At 43.5% G+C, this 14,613-nt stretch overlaps 1 protein-coding gene across 2 annotated transcripts in view; it reads right to left on the reverse strand.

Annotated features, from left to right (window-relative positions):
• Positions 1-14,613, reverse strand: part of AXDND1 (axonemal dynein light chain domain containing 1) — a 342,044-nt gene that overhangs the window by 178,781 nt on the left and 148,650 nt on the right. For both annotated transcript variants that reach the window (XM_069232100.1, XM_069232101.1), the window contains exons 12-13: positions 13,568-13,688; positions 11,588-11,689 (exon numbers count right to left, since the gene is read on the reverse strand). In XM_069232100.1, coding sequence (XP_069088201.1) covers positions 11,588-11,689; positions 13,568-13,688 — 223 coding nt within the window. The remainder of the gene's footprint in view (positions 1-11,587; positions 11,690-13,567; positions 13,689-14,613) is intronic.

Below are 14,613 nucleotides of genomic sequence, written 5' to 3' on the forward strand. Positions count from 1 at the left end.
TTCTTTATATTTAGCATTCTCTTTTTCATGCTTTTGCTCATAAAGTGTAGGTGTGCAAGTTATGGTTTGCCTGGGGAATCTGCAGTAACTTGGGAAATTTAGGGATTTTTCAGGTTATTTTATAGTAATAGCTTCACTTTAACAGAGGATTTTTAAGTACCTTTCAGAGGACCGTTTAAACATATATTAAGGTGTTATGGAAAAAGCTACCCATAACTTCAATTCAACTGTGTATTCATGGAATGTGGGCGTGAGAGTATTATACATAGTATATACATGTGTAGAGTAATACATTATTTATTATCATTGCTGAATCGCCTTGATTCACAGGAGGCAAGCCTTGAGTAGGTCATAATGCCCTCCGTTCTCCCAACAATGGTAATAAATAGCATACTACAGTCAGAGATGTGTGCATGTATGGTTCATTCCATGCTGTTATTTCATGCACAGTAATTATGAACAAAGAAAATTAACCATTCATAGAACACGAAGAGGTAAATCTGTGCAGCAAGATAAAATGACAACTACGAGGCTTTGTGAGTATGGTCCCAGATGTTGTCTTCTGTAATGGGATTCTACAATGTTTTCCCAATTCATGTTATTCTGATATGGTAATAAGAACTGTGTTCTGTGGCAACAAATGTCTGAGACCATATTTATTAGTACACTAGTTCCAAATAACTGGCATAGCATGTTTATATATATGTGAGGGGAGGGGAGGCGAAAACGATGACTCATGAGAGGCAAAGCTTTGTGTGGGTCATGATGCTTTTCCCCTCACTCAAGATTGGCAAGAAACAACATATAACACTCTGAGCATCTGCATACATGGTTTATTCCAAGCTATGTTTTCATGTTTATTCGTTTAAAAAACAGGTATTTAACAAAAACTGAATATAAGGAATTACGTTTGTGCAGTAAGATAAAACCACATCGAAGAGACCTGGTAACTATGAGAGTTGTTGCCTTATGTAAAGTAATTGCAGCATGCAATTGTTGAGGTAGAGTCGGCCTTGTGCATATTTATACTGTTCACTGAAAAGACAAAGGTTATAGGGATGTTATAGTTAGGTTCATGTTTTACCCACAAAACCCCAAAGAATTCAGCAGCTATATTTATACTTATGGTTATATTTATGTTGAGAAACTATAACTCGTGTCCCGAAGTTACTTAATGGCACAAGTTATAGTTTCTTCTGTGAATTTCTATGGGTATTTTAACGTAAAAGTGATATATAATTACTGTAAGTAATACAACCACCGCTGTGTACAGCATTTGGCCTAGGGATAGGCCGTGTGGCCAACCCCCCACATGCACCCAACTCAAAGTGGCTCACAGCCATCAGCCGTGTGCGGTTGGGATTTGATATGTGAGTGGGTGTATTTCTACAGATTTGCGGATCCTTCGTGAAGTTACACTGGGGGTCGCACTGAGTGTGTGGTGGATCCTTAGTTCAGCCCCAAAAAATATTTGGGCAATTTTGCCATGAAAGGTCCCACAGAGATCCCTCCATGTGTTCCATGGCGCGAGGATACCTCCATCCTGACCACTTACATGATTTTTTATTAATTTTTTCTCACCAGTGCCCAGCCGGGAAACAACTGGTGGCTGCAACTTTCCTGCCAGTTTGTGGCCAGTCAATCAGGGCCTCGCTTTTGGCCCAGATCCGCACCCCTAGAAATCTATATATCTTTTTCATTAACTGTGACCAAGACTGGCTTTCTGCCAAATTTCGTGGAAATCTGTTCAGCTGTTCGGGATCTAGCAATGTTTAAAAATTGTTAAATCCCAATAGACATTACATGGGGGAAAAAGTGTTTTGGGAACCCCCCACTTTTTTCCCAGCCCCTGCTTGAAGAATTAAACCGAAACTTTCAAGATAGCAGCTCAACTAACTGGAGTACTAGTTTTGAACATTTTGCTAAGATTTATCAATTGGTGCCAAAGTTATTAGCAAAACAAAAAGCACTTTGTTGATAGGAAAAGTTGGTCCTAACTATAAATACCCACTGGCCATCGCCAGTAGGGAAGATATTTATGTACAAGGCAAACTCCTCGCACTCCCTGCTACACTGCTGCTTTGTGCACTTCAAGGCGGCATAAAACCGTGTCCCAGGGGAACCGTCTGGGCTAAACTAAAAAAGTGGGGAATCCCGTCAAAGCTCCTGGAGTCCATAATCCAGGTGCACACCAATACTTGAATTCTTATCATGTTAGGGGATGGCTCTCACCTATCCAGGAAAATTCCCACATCACGGGGCATTTAACAGGGATGTGTGCTAGCCCCCCTGCTTTTTAATCCATTTATCACAGATTTTCCACAATCTCGTGAGTCTGTAGATTGCCACCCACCTTAGATTGGTGGTGCACAGATTAGTAACCTCCTGAATGCTGACAACCTTACCCTGTTCAGCTTTACAAGGATAGGTTTGCAACACTAGCTCAATCAGCTGCACATCTATACAAACATCAATAATCTGGAGGTTAACCTGAAAAAAACCAAGGTAGTCACATTCAGAAGGAAAAAGTACCAGGGTAGCGGCAGGTCTTACGACAGGCATCAGAAGGAAATCGAAACAAACACCTTGGCTCTTTAGGTGACTCTTTCCAAACTAACAAAATCGTTACTAGGGCCAAGCCTCTTCCGCTGTTCGAAGTTATGCAAGCAAAGATGACTCCCACATTAACATACAGCACCAAAATCCTCTTGGGCAAGGACACCAGCTTACTGAACAAGCTCATCACAAGTCAACCTGCACTGAAAATGGGCATCAAAAAATGTGTCCATCTCTGGTCCTATCATTCAGACAGAGCTAAACTAGCCGAGCGCAAGCATACACGGGCAGTCATCAACCCATACCAGCCCGCTTTCCCCTCCCCATACCTCGCCTATACATACTCCAATCACTTGAACTTAAGATTCATGGCCCTGAGGTTGGGGGTGTCGCGCCGCGGTCGCAAGCACGGGCCGCGGCGGCGTGGCACTTGGGAGACACGAGGCACTTGCCGCGCCCCCTTCCTTCGTCCGCCTCTTCCAGGACAGACGCGGCAGGGGAAGAGACTCCGAGTCGGGTCTCGAACCTGCCACGCATAGCGCATTCAGCACGCTTAACACTCTGGTGCATTACACATGTTTTGGAAACCCTCTTTGCCCTTACTTACCGGTCACACAGGCAAAAGCCGACTGCATGCACATGATTTCCTTTTATGCATGCTTTTCCCTTTCCCAGCATGCTGTTCACATCCTCTCTTCCCTGCATGCATTGCTTTTCTTTTCTAGGCACATGTTCTCTATCATTAATCATGACCTTTTCCCCAATCCAAGATGGTGGTATTTCTACTTCCTGTTTTTCACTTCCTGTCTAGGGGTATATAAGGGGAATTTAGCATTCTTTCTCATTGCGTTGCAACACTCCTGTGGTGGTAGTCACGCTCCGGCTGGTTTCCTCTTGAGAAGCCAGTTATTCTTGACCTGTCTTTCGTCTCCAGTACTCCTGAACTCCAGCATCTTCCGCCCTAACGTCCTTGTGTCCTCCTTCTGTTTCAGGGAGTTCCTGTTGGAGGTTTTTTACCCTTTTGGGGTTTTTCCTCTGGGACTCCTTCTGGAGGGCACGGACTGTAGTGGCTTACTATTGCCAAACAGCACCGTGGCTACCGGAAGGGGTCGCCCTACCTCGGCCAAAGCAGGACCTGCAGGAATCGGGGCCGTTCACCACCTCTCACCAACCTCGACGGTAAGCCCAGAGTGAATCGTGACAGGGGGAGTGGTTATTCCTGAAGCATCTACCTTGCTGGCGTTTTCCAATGGTGGCTATTAAATGGAGGTGTTGCAGGCAGTGTGACAAATCTTTCACGCATGCCTTGTGTCTCAGCCCAGCCCTCTTGGACGAGTGCAACTCTAGACTCTGGCATGAGTGGAACATTCTGTGAGTACGAACCTACAGGCAGCTCTCCTTCCTGACAACCCTACCTTAAAGATCCGGTTAACCAACTTTGTCACTCTTGCATTTGGAAGGTTTAGTGGCTCAAGGGGTTTATCAGGTGATTCTGTAGTACCTTCTACCATGCGTCCCAGATAACCGGCCCTTACTCAGCCCCTTGCTTATGCTCTGTACCAATACTTTGTGAGCTACTTCCTCCTTGCTACTATGCTGAAAGTTGTCATATGTGTATTTATGTTCTTGTTAAAGCTCCAGTGTGATGTTTTTTTGAAGGTACCGATATTAAATCAGTTTTAAAATCATGGTGCTTTACAATGTTAACGCTTCTTGTTTTAATGATCAAACAGCTGCTATCTTTATGCACCTGCACTTTGCTAAAGGCACCAGTTCTAATTAAGTTGTTGTCTCTGATTGGCGGTACTTTCTCATTCCTCCGTATTCGTGTGTTTATTATTTTTGTTATGTTTTTCCTATTACGTTCTGGAATGTTGCTTTGTTTTATAATCCCTCATTGTTTTAATGTTAGCAAATCTCGTAAAGATTTTAGTCAAATGTATACAATAAAAGAGTACATACATATATATATATATATATATGTTGAAAAAACACAAAGGTTACAGGGACATTATAGTTAGAAAACAGAATACAAAAAAACTTAGACATGCACTAAAAAAAAAACAAAGGTTACAGGGACGTTATGATGAGGTTCAGATTTTACACATATAAAACCATAGAAATTCAGCCGTTATAGTTATCTCAAGAAACTATAACTTGTGCCCTAAAGTAACTATAACTCATGACCCCGTCATGCACAGTTTTGCCATCACTAATTTTAAAACAAATGTTGTAGTAATATTATCAATGATGTGATAGAAGTCTCATGGCTGATATAATACGTGGGGTAATTAGGAGTGTATGGCGAGGGAGCGAGCTATAGTTACTTTAGTGCAGTGGTTCCCAACCTGTGGTCTGGGGATCCCTGGGGGTACGCGACTGCTTAGAAAATTAAATAATATTAACAGATTATGGCGGTCATTCTGACCGCGGCGGGCGGTGGTCGCCGCCCGCCATGCGGTTACCGCCGAATGACCGTCCCGCGGTCAAAAGACCGCGGCGGCCATTCCAACTTTCCCGCTGGGCCGGCGGGCGACCGCCCGCCGGCCCAGCGGGAAAGCCCCTGCAACGAGGAAGCCGGCTCCGAATGGAGCCGGCGGAGTTGCAGGGGTGCGACGGGTGCAGTGGCACCCGTCGCGATTTTCACTGTCTGCTAAGCAGACAGTGAAAATCTGTATGGGGCCCTGTGAGGGGGCCCCTGCACTGCCCATGCCAGTGGCATGGGCAGTGCAGGGGCCCCCAGGGGCCCCACGACACACGTTCCTGCCATCCTGGTTCTGGCGGTGAAGACCGCCAGAAACAGGCTGGCGGGAAGGGGGTCGGAATCCCCGTGGCGGCGCTGATTCTCTGGGCCAGGGGAAAACCGGCGGGAAACCGCCGGTTCCCCTTTTCTGACCGCGGCTTTACCGCCACGGTCAGAATAGCCCAGGAAGCACCGCCAGCCTGTTGGCGGTGCTTCCGCTGCCCTCTGCCAGGGTCGGAATGACCCCCTATGTCTCCAGCTTTCAGTAATGGTTCAGTGGGGGGTCCCCAGATTTCAATAATAATTCAGTGGGGGTCTCCGGGTTCCAGTAATGATAATGTGGGGGTCCACAGAAGTCAAAAGGTTAGGAAGCACTGCTTTAGGGCACCAATTATAGTCGTGCTCCAGACAAGTATTGTGCTCAAGACAAGTATGCAATGAAAGAGTAATTAGCAGTCCCTCTACTTTTCTGAGATGAGGGATAAAATATTTGTGTCACTGTAGGTACCTTTAGAAAAACTTGAGTTGTGTTTGTTATTGTTATTGTGGTTTTGCACTTTCAATTGATTTTTTTAAAATCACAGTCGAAATTCTCCAGGGACAGTGATGACCTGGATGTCATTATTTAAAAGAAAAGTCAGACATTGTGGATTGTACAATATATGGAGTACATGATTTTGTCATGAATTTAATAGATTTACACTGAATGAATAGCAGTTTATAGCCTCCTGAGGCACAACATGTGGGCAATGGATTCAAACGTTTTAAAGAAGGTTGTGCTCGATAGGCAGCAAATAATTTGAAAACAAAAAAGATAGTCAATTGGGGCAAGAATTGCACTTTGTTTATATTCACGAAATTGATGATTGCGCTCATTTGTGAACAAGGCTTTGGGGGTCCAGACGAAACACGTTGGATCTGCAGAGGTATGGGTAATCATAGGGTTTGGAGTTCGGTCATCCTAAATGTAGTTAAAATTAATGTTAGGGTTTGGTAGAGGTAAAGGAAGGTTAGGAGTAAATTAAAACTAGGGTCCCCCCAACCACAAAAGCAAAATAATTAAATATTAATTTTAGGGTTTAGGAGTGGGTGGTGGTAAAAGGAGGTGATAAAGGAAGATTAGGAGTACATTATAAAAATAAGTTTTTTTATTCCTGGAAAATTATCTCTTACTACAGGGCATCCCACCTAATTAGCATCAATGAAGGGTGGTTTGGGTCCGCCGATGATCCAGCGTACACATATGAACACCTACTCTATGATAGCAGCCCACCAGCCACCAGGGTAGTGATCCAGGTGTGGCAAGACACCTACCGGGCATTGGGATGATCAGGACGCCTCCCTAGAGAAACACCCCTGTGGCATGCATCCTCATTATGCCAAGTGGTGGCCCTACAGGTTTTCAATGGCTGGGAAGCCATCGGTAGACCTACACTAGGAGATATCATGCACGGAACAACGCTCAATTCCATCACAAATCAACAGGGGAAATATGGCATGCACAAGGGCCAACTGTTTACATATCTCCAACTCAGACATGCACTTACTCCATTTATAACCACGGATGTAATTTAGGGGACACCAGGCTTGCCCTTTGCGACCCCTGGCACTGCCTTTGCGACCCCTGGTCTCAGAAGTGGTAAATTCAGTGCCAGGAAAAAAGTCACCGTTCGTCCTTATGGAAGTCAGTTGGGGCTCTACTCTCTATATTTTCTGTTAATTTTTTATTACACTAATAGTGAATATAATATATTCTCCACTATTAGAGTAAAAAAAATGGAGTGCAATTAGCTGGAATATGCCCTTCCATGGCAGCTAAAGTAAGTAAAAATGCTTTTAAATGGATATTGTGTGTGTGCTTGAGGGTGATAGTATGTTTATGTGAGAGAGAGTGCATGTAAGTGTGAATTTGTGTGTATGTGTAAGTATGTGTGTGTGAGTGAAAGTGGAGGTCAATGGGTATGTTATGTCGCTTCCGCTACCCCAGGCATTTTGGTGAATTGATGTCCATGTATATAACCCCACCTAATGGAGTTACTGGACTATAACCCCTTAGAAGCCAAATTCCTAGTGGTAAAGCTGACCACTCAAAAGATCTCACAAGTCTACCAGGGCCTGGTGATCAACTCCAAAGGCAGATTCAATACTCTAAGTGTGGCCTGTGTGGAGGGTTTGGGTCCACTGACACATCACAATTGGAGGGAGGCACTCGCATCCCCTTGGGAGGCGGTGATACCCTCACAGTATAGGATGATCAAACTTAAACATCCCTCTAGAGTACGCTTCACCCAAGAAAGGCTGTGTAAAACCTCTGCTGACATGCCTGCGATGTGGCGGTGGACTGGGGAACTTTATTCACACGGTCTAGACATGTGAGTTTAACGCCTTTCTGGGATGGAGTGCTCGGCTGTTTGAGACAGGTAATGGAGTGGCTACTACCCAGAGATTTCAAATGTGCCCTGTTGCACACTACCTTCAATATGGACTATACAGACATCAGGTGACGATGATGTAGTTTGGACCGACAGTACACAAGAAGGACAAAGCCAGGATGTGGAAATGTGAGGCACCCCTGAGATTACAGTGATGGAATGCGGGCCTGGATAGATGCATGAGCGTGGAAATCCCCATCTACATAGTCAAAGGTTTCCCACAAAAACACTACAAAACCTTGGCTGCCTGGGTCTGATATAGACTGGAAAGGCGATAAGCCCATACTCTGTTACTAGAAGATGAAATTTTGAACTTTGGAGGTGTACACCAATTGTAGTGAAGAGGGGAGGCTGGTGGAGGCAATGAAAGATACACTGATTGAACAGTTACATTTTCCAATGATGTACACAGAGCTCTGTGGGTGCGGAGGGGTGAAGCTTACAGGCGAACATCTATCTTTGAAACAAGATGATTCATTGACAATGCCTGTGCCGATGCTAAATAAAGTGTGTTATAAAAAAAAGAGAGGGTTTGTGGGGACCCCGCCCAAAAAAAAGAAAGAAATGTTAATATTAAATTAAAAGGCATATGCACGGTAAAGGCATACGTAATAAAGACTGTGAAGAAAAGGCATGTATGGTAAAGGCATAAATTGTAATGTTCTACATTCAATACCAAAGGACATGAGTGTATCCGCCCAGTAGGCAGCTGGTGTTAACTGACCTCAATGCCTGACTTGTGGAGGAGAACTTGTTTTCCAGAAGTTTCAAGGCGCCTAGATTTCCTATCCAGAGGGGTGGTAGGGGTGACAGTAGCTTTGCCCCTGCTTGTGGATGCTTGCATCAATAAAATGTGGGGGGTCAAGTGCTGTGTTAGCAAACCTGGGACAGCAGGACGGTGGCACCTCTCACTCTGCATACTTACATGGCTTTGCCCATGTCCAGAGGAGGATATTCGTGAGGACCTCATTAAAAGGCAGGAGCGACTCAGTAGTGGTCTGTCTGGGTTGGCAGACTTCAGTGAGAAATTTGTTTTTGCAGCTCCAGAGAAGCAAAATTGGAGGTCATAGACCTCAAATTCCCTTCACATCACGACTGCAAAGGAATCACTTTCCTCATTAGCTGACCCAGGTGATAGAGACTAGCCAAGCTTCTGGAGGGGTATCGGGTCCCTTAACATCTTGTTACTCATCATATGAGTTTTCCTCAGTGCATAGTTGAGCAAACTGATCCCCTTCATCATAGAGGTCATTATGAAAGCCTGTGCAGAAAAGATAACGGATGATATGAGGCAAGGGTAAAGTGTCAGAGTTCGATGGGTTGCCGAAAGGCTGTGGGTCCAGTGGGCTCAGGGCGAGACCTTGACTGAAATCGAGGTAGAGTCAGCTCAGACTAGGAGCACACTATTGGTTATTCTTCATCGCCTGGCGTGGGTTGTGATGCTAAGACTGATGTCAGCATCAAAACCGGTGCAGGACACAAAATTGGTTCTGAGGTTCCACCTGGTGCTAAGGGTGGACATACCGGTGGAGTTCCAGTAGGAGGACTTCACAGGTCCTTCGGGTCTCAGGGTGCGCCAAAGGGAGCTGGTAGCATGCTGAAGAGACACAACATAGCTTTGTGAAACTCTTGGATTTCCTGCGGTGTCAGAAAAGGGCCCAATAGAAGAGCACGAGTCCCACTTGGACTTTTTGTGCTTATTTTTTTGCTTACTGTCTGTCTCCCCCTGCGACAAAGATTTGCCATGGGAACAACTTCTTGAACAAGAAAGGGACATTCCTGTCGACTTCGACCAGTCGCGGTGTGGAGACTTCCAGTGTTTAGTGACATACAGTTTCACCTCATCATTCTGGATGGCCTTCAGATGCATCAGGGAGCAGCTGCTGCAGGCCTTGGAGTTGTAATCTGACCCCAAACACCAAAGGCAAATCTGTGAAGTATATGTCATAGACAATTGCTTGCGACACAGTCACTACAAGGGTTGAACCATGTAGCTTTAGGGGGTTGATATTGTCCCTTCCACACTGGTATTAAATGTTAACTTGGGAATTTTGTCTCATGAAGAGACGAGGTATTGCTCCTGATCGGCAGCTGGTGGCCCAGAAAGAAAGGAAGTGATGTCAGCAACCCTGCATGGTGCTTATATGCAGCTCTGCACATCACTTCTTGAGTGGAACAACATTGATGCAAAGCAGCACAACATCACTATTCGGCATACAGGTGTACCCCTTGAAAATTTCCATATTCAGGCTGCTGCTTAGAAGAATATTAAAAAAGCGAAGAATCTCCGGTTAGAAGCATCCAATCTGAAAATATATGCAGATGTATAGAGCATAATATGCTATTTATTTATTGCAAGGTTCTTGTGACATCGTAAACCAAAAGGCTGACAGATGGTGGGGTGAAAATGTCGGGAGAACCTCTGGGATGTCAATATAGGAAGATAATAAAGACTGACTCCTTTATGTGCTTTATAATATATGTTTATTTCGAGTTTGGCAGAGAGGTTACTCCATTACAACTGCAAAGGAGTATCGTCTCCACTTAACCCTCGATCCTTCTGCCTGATTTACAGGTGGGAAGACCTTGAATATGTCACACAGCCCCCCCACCTGTGACGTAACTACTAAGTTAGATTTATCAAGCCACGCAAGGCCACCTTGTGTGACTGAGTGTGGCTTGATACATCTAGAGTAATGCAACGTGGCACAAATTGTTCTGTTGTGTTACTCTGCCCCAGGGAGTTGTCTATGGATGAAGCGTGGGTGTTCCCATGCACCTACCCAGGGATTTTGGAGCATTCCCAGATTTACCATTACTGGTAGACTTGAGAATGGATCAACATGCTACACTTCCCCAGGTAAGGTGCAATGAGGAGAAATAACTTTATTCTGCAGCACACACAGAAAGAGGAACATGCCTCAGAGGATTGTTTTTGTGGAGGAAGGTACACCTTCCTGCACCAAAACAGTGCTGTCTGAAACACAGGCACCCTTGCACCACGGCGCAAGGGTGACTGCATTGGCGCTAGGCAGTCAAAAGGGTGTCAGCGCAAGGAAAGGACAGGATTGCGCCATATTATGTTAAATGTGGCAAATACTGCACATTCCTGCATTTTCCCTTTCATGCAGTGCAGGGCAACGCAGCGTGAAATATTGATAAATGTAACCCCCCTGTTTTTACTGCCTTTTAGGCCAATCGGAATGCAAGATCTATTATGAAATCTGACTCCACAAATCAAATTGCCAGATATCTCTAGATGTTTTGACAATATTTCAAAAAAGTTGGGCAGTTTCTAAACCAATCACAAAAAAGCACTGAAAATATTTGGCCTGCGTACGCCACATTTTGTGGAATTCTTTCCAGCATTTTTTAGCTATATTCAGAAAACACTGCTACGTAAGTTTGAGCAAACAAGTACAACTATACAGTATCTTTCTCTCTCCTTGACCAATATGCATAGATTTCCCCAAATTCAAATGTGTATGAATTAAATTATTTTTAGGAAGGTTTTATACTGATTCGTCTAACAAAGGCTAAAGTTATTAATGATCTACCACAATGCTTTTCTTAAGGACTCATGGGCTCAAACAGAACTACAGAGTTGCTATCGCTGACTATGATATGTGACATTTGAGATGGGCAGATTTTGTTTGCTGCTGGTGTTTTAGATGTGCCTTGTGAGAAGATGTAGCTCTCCATTTGAAGACAGGGAACATTCCAGAGTTCCCTATTCTGGATTGCATTATTTATGCTGCACCCCAAGCACTTGTGCTTAAATGTGTGACTTTGAGATATATATTGATCGAAAGACAGAGACCACCTTGGATAACTTCGACCCAGATTCGAACAGTACCTTGGATGCTATGAAAACAGTGAAGTGTCTCATAGCTTTGGTCCAGGCTTTCTCGCTTATGTATAGTCTCTGAGCGAGGTGGAGCCTGTTCTCCTCAATCACCTGCAAAAAAGAGAAGAGAGTATCACAGCAAGAGCTGAAACATGTGTCAGACACTCCATGTCATTTAGAACAACACCAAAACATTAATGGTGAAGAAGGGTAGCTATGGAAAATATGACAGTGAATTTGGGCAGAGTGAGCGGTGGAGAAGGAGAATGTGAATGTAGTAGACAGAGGTGGGGAATACAGAAAGTGGAAGAAAGAGAGATGCAGGGTGATATGTAGTAAACTGTGCCAGAATGAAACACTAGGGGCATAGAAAAGTTAAACAGGCCAAATTGCAGGTTGTTCTATTTAAAGAACACATAAACAGTCACATACTGGACTTTTCTAAGAACAAAGCCAGAAGGCTTTTATGGTGCAATGCTTTGTTACTTCTAAAATAAAATACTCTAAATGCTACAAGAGATAACAATACCACTGTAGTCCACAATGTGGAACTCTTTTCACCAATTAGCAAACTATTTGGACATGGGAGAAAGAACTAGAAAACAGCTTGATTAAGCTTTTGTGAGGAACAAATCCTGTCCACCTCACCACACAAGTTCCCTAGTTGAAGAGCAAATGAATCAATGAGAGTTTACTACTGGGGATGACAAGTCACTTATCTGTCACTACAGATCTTCAGCATTGACAACTTTCATACATTAACAGAAGACCCACCCAACAACACCAGTTAGCTGCAATGTGTGGTATGCACACTTAGGTGCTTTTATGGTGGTTGGGGTTTAAGGTGCCTTTGAAGGCCTGGTGCTGGAGAAGAGTGGGTTCCCCTACACGAGTAAACAGCAGTGTGATATATTGGAGGAGGCACCCAAAAATGTCATGAACTGAATAGGTACTAGCATATTGTAGAAATATGGTTAGGTGTCAGGATCTATGCAGTGAGGAAGCAGCAGCTCCTAAATAGGTTACTACAAACACTGATGAAATAATCAAGAAAGAGAATAATGCATTTGTGACACACAAAAAAGTCTCAAACATGAGCTGCTATAACTGGAATTCTTCCCCAATAGAACATGGATGGAAGTATTCAGAGCCTTTCATCTAAGAGGATGTGGTTTGATATACCAGGAGTCCTTCCGTTGATATATGTTGGCTTTTATCATCATAATCCTTCATTTAGGTAGATGTGGGTGGTGTAACTGGAAACCTTCCCTGAAAGGAAATGTTTGCTTTATTACGAGTCTTTCATCTAGAGGTCATCAGTTGGTATATCAGTATCAGAAGGACCAATTCAACAATAATCCTTTATCTGGAAGGATTAAGATTTTGGTAGATTTAACAAGCACTTTATATGATAAGACATCCATGGAAATCACCAGAAGATACTTTCTCAGTGACAACAAAGATTGGTTACATAGGAGCTCTCTGGTCTCAGATTTCAAAGGTTCATTCAAAGAAGAACAGAATTTGGAAATTAGAGGATACCCTAACTGAGCAATATTTGAAGCTCTGTGTTTTGAGGAAGGCAGTTTGTATATAATGAGCACCATGCCCTGAAAGAGCAAACTTTGGAGTATCAGGGATTCTTTACTCTATGAGAGGAAACACTTTTGTGCCACAAGCTTTCTACTCAAGAGGGGAACACATTTGCATTCCACACACCTTGGCGTATCAGATGTTCCTTGAGCCAAAAGGACATAGGTTTGGGTATGTGAAGTTCTGTAGTGCGATGAAACACACTGGTCTATAAAGCACTCTGCACTGATGAATGTACTAAAAAGAATGCATCCTTTCTTAAAGCGAGGACACCACAGGTAAATGAAGGAGCACAGGAGGTGAAGAAGCATTAAACTGGGAAGTACTTGATGAATTTTTTGGAGCAGTTGGGTGAAAGAGCGGGCTACTTTTGGCTTGCATGTATACTGTGCTTACCTTTTGTGCCAGTCTGTATGTGGCTGAGCTCCAAAGGTCTCTCTCCTCAGTCAGCTGTGCCAGCCGGGTCTCTAGGCGCTGCCTCTGTAACTCATAGAGCTCCCGATATTCCTCTAACATACTGGGAGAAATAAACAATAATCTCTATCTGCTCTTATTACTTGATTATGACAGAGAACAAGTGATAGGCTCTCAAGTCAAACAGCATGTTAGTTGCATTCATAGGAGGGTATGCACAGCACAATTCATAAAATATGCAATCTTTGCTTAAGGTTTATTGTATTTAAAAAACCTATAAAGCACAGGCATCACCTCATTGGGCAGTGGAACGCTTCCCAAATATCAGAACTGACAAATGGGAGTTATTTCACTAAAAATAATAATGTGGTGAAGTTATTCTTGACAGACAGCAGTGACTTCAATTCACATCTTCTCCACAAAGAAATGTGGGTTTTGTTCTCACCTTCCTGGGCTTCTCTCCCTAGTTAATATACAAAATACAATTTCTCTTCATTTATCAAACAAACCAAAGCCTCTCAGCTTTACGTCCCTTGGTCTATAAGAATCGGATTTCCGATGACTAGGGGTGATTGGATGTGGTTAGATTCTTATGTGTTATGTTTTATTCATTCATTGTGATACAGTTCTGTCAGGATCCTGAGGAATGCGGAGCTAACCATGTAAAGGAGGTGAGGATCATTAGTAAACATTCAGCTTTGTCGGTTCTTTTTGCTGATTAGGTGTGCTCCTTTTTTGGGGACTAGACATAAATTAAGGACTTGGACATTTTTTTGTGTCTTTTGTCAAACTTGATTTTATTAGGTGGAATGTTGTACAGGCAGTACATGAGACAATTAACTTTGTGTGAACTGCCTGAGCACGGTTGCTACTTAGATACATATCATTGTACGAGACAGTATCATCATCAGTTTTTGTCATAACATGAAGTTCCAACCAGTTTCATTAATTAATAAGAAAAGAGGAGAGAAAGAAAATCCATATTACAATCCATAAACATAAATTGGAGTTGGGAGGTAACAATGCCA

Source organism: Pleurodeles waltl, chromosome 4_2, assembly GCF_031143425.1.
Source record: "Pleurodeles waltl isolate 20211129_DDA chromosome 4_2, aPleWal1.hap1.20221129, whole genome shotgun sequence".
In the NCBI taxonomy this organism is placed as follows: Eukaryota; Metazoa; Chordata; class Amphibia; order Caudata; family Salamandridae; genus Pleurodeles; species Pleurodeles waltl.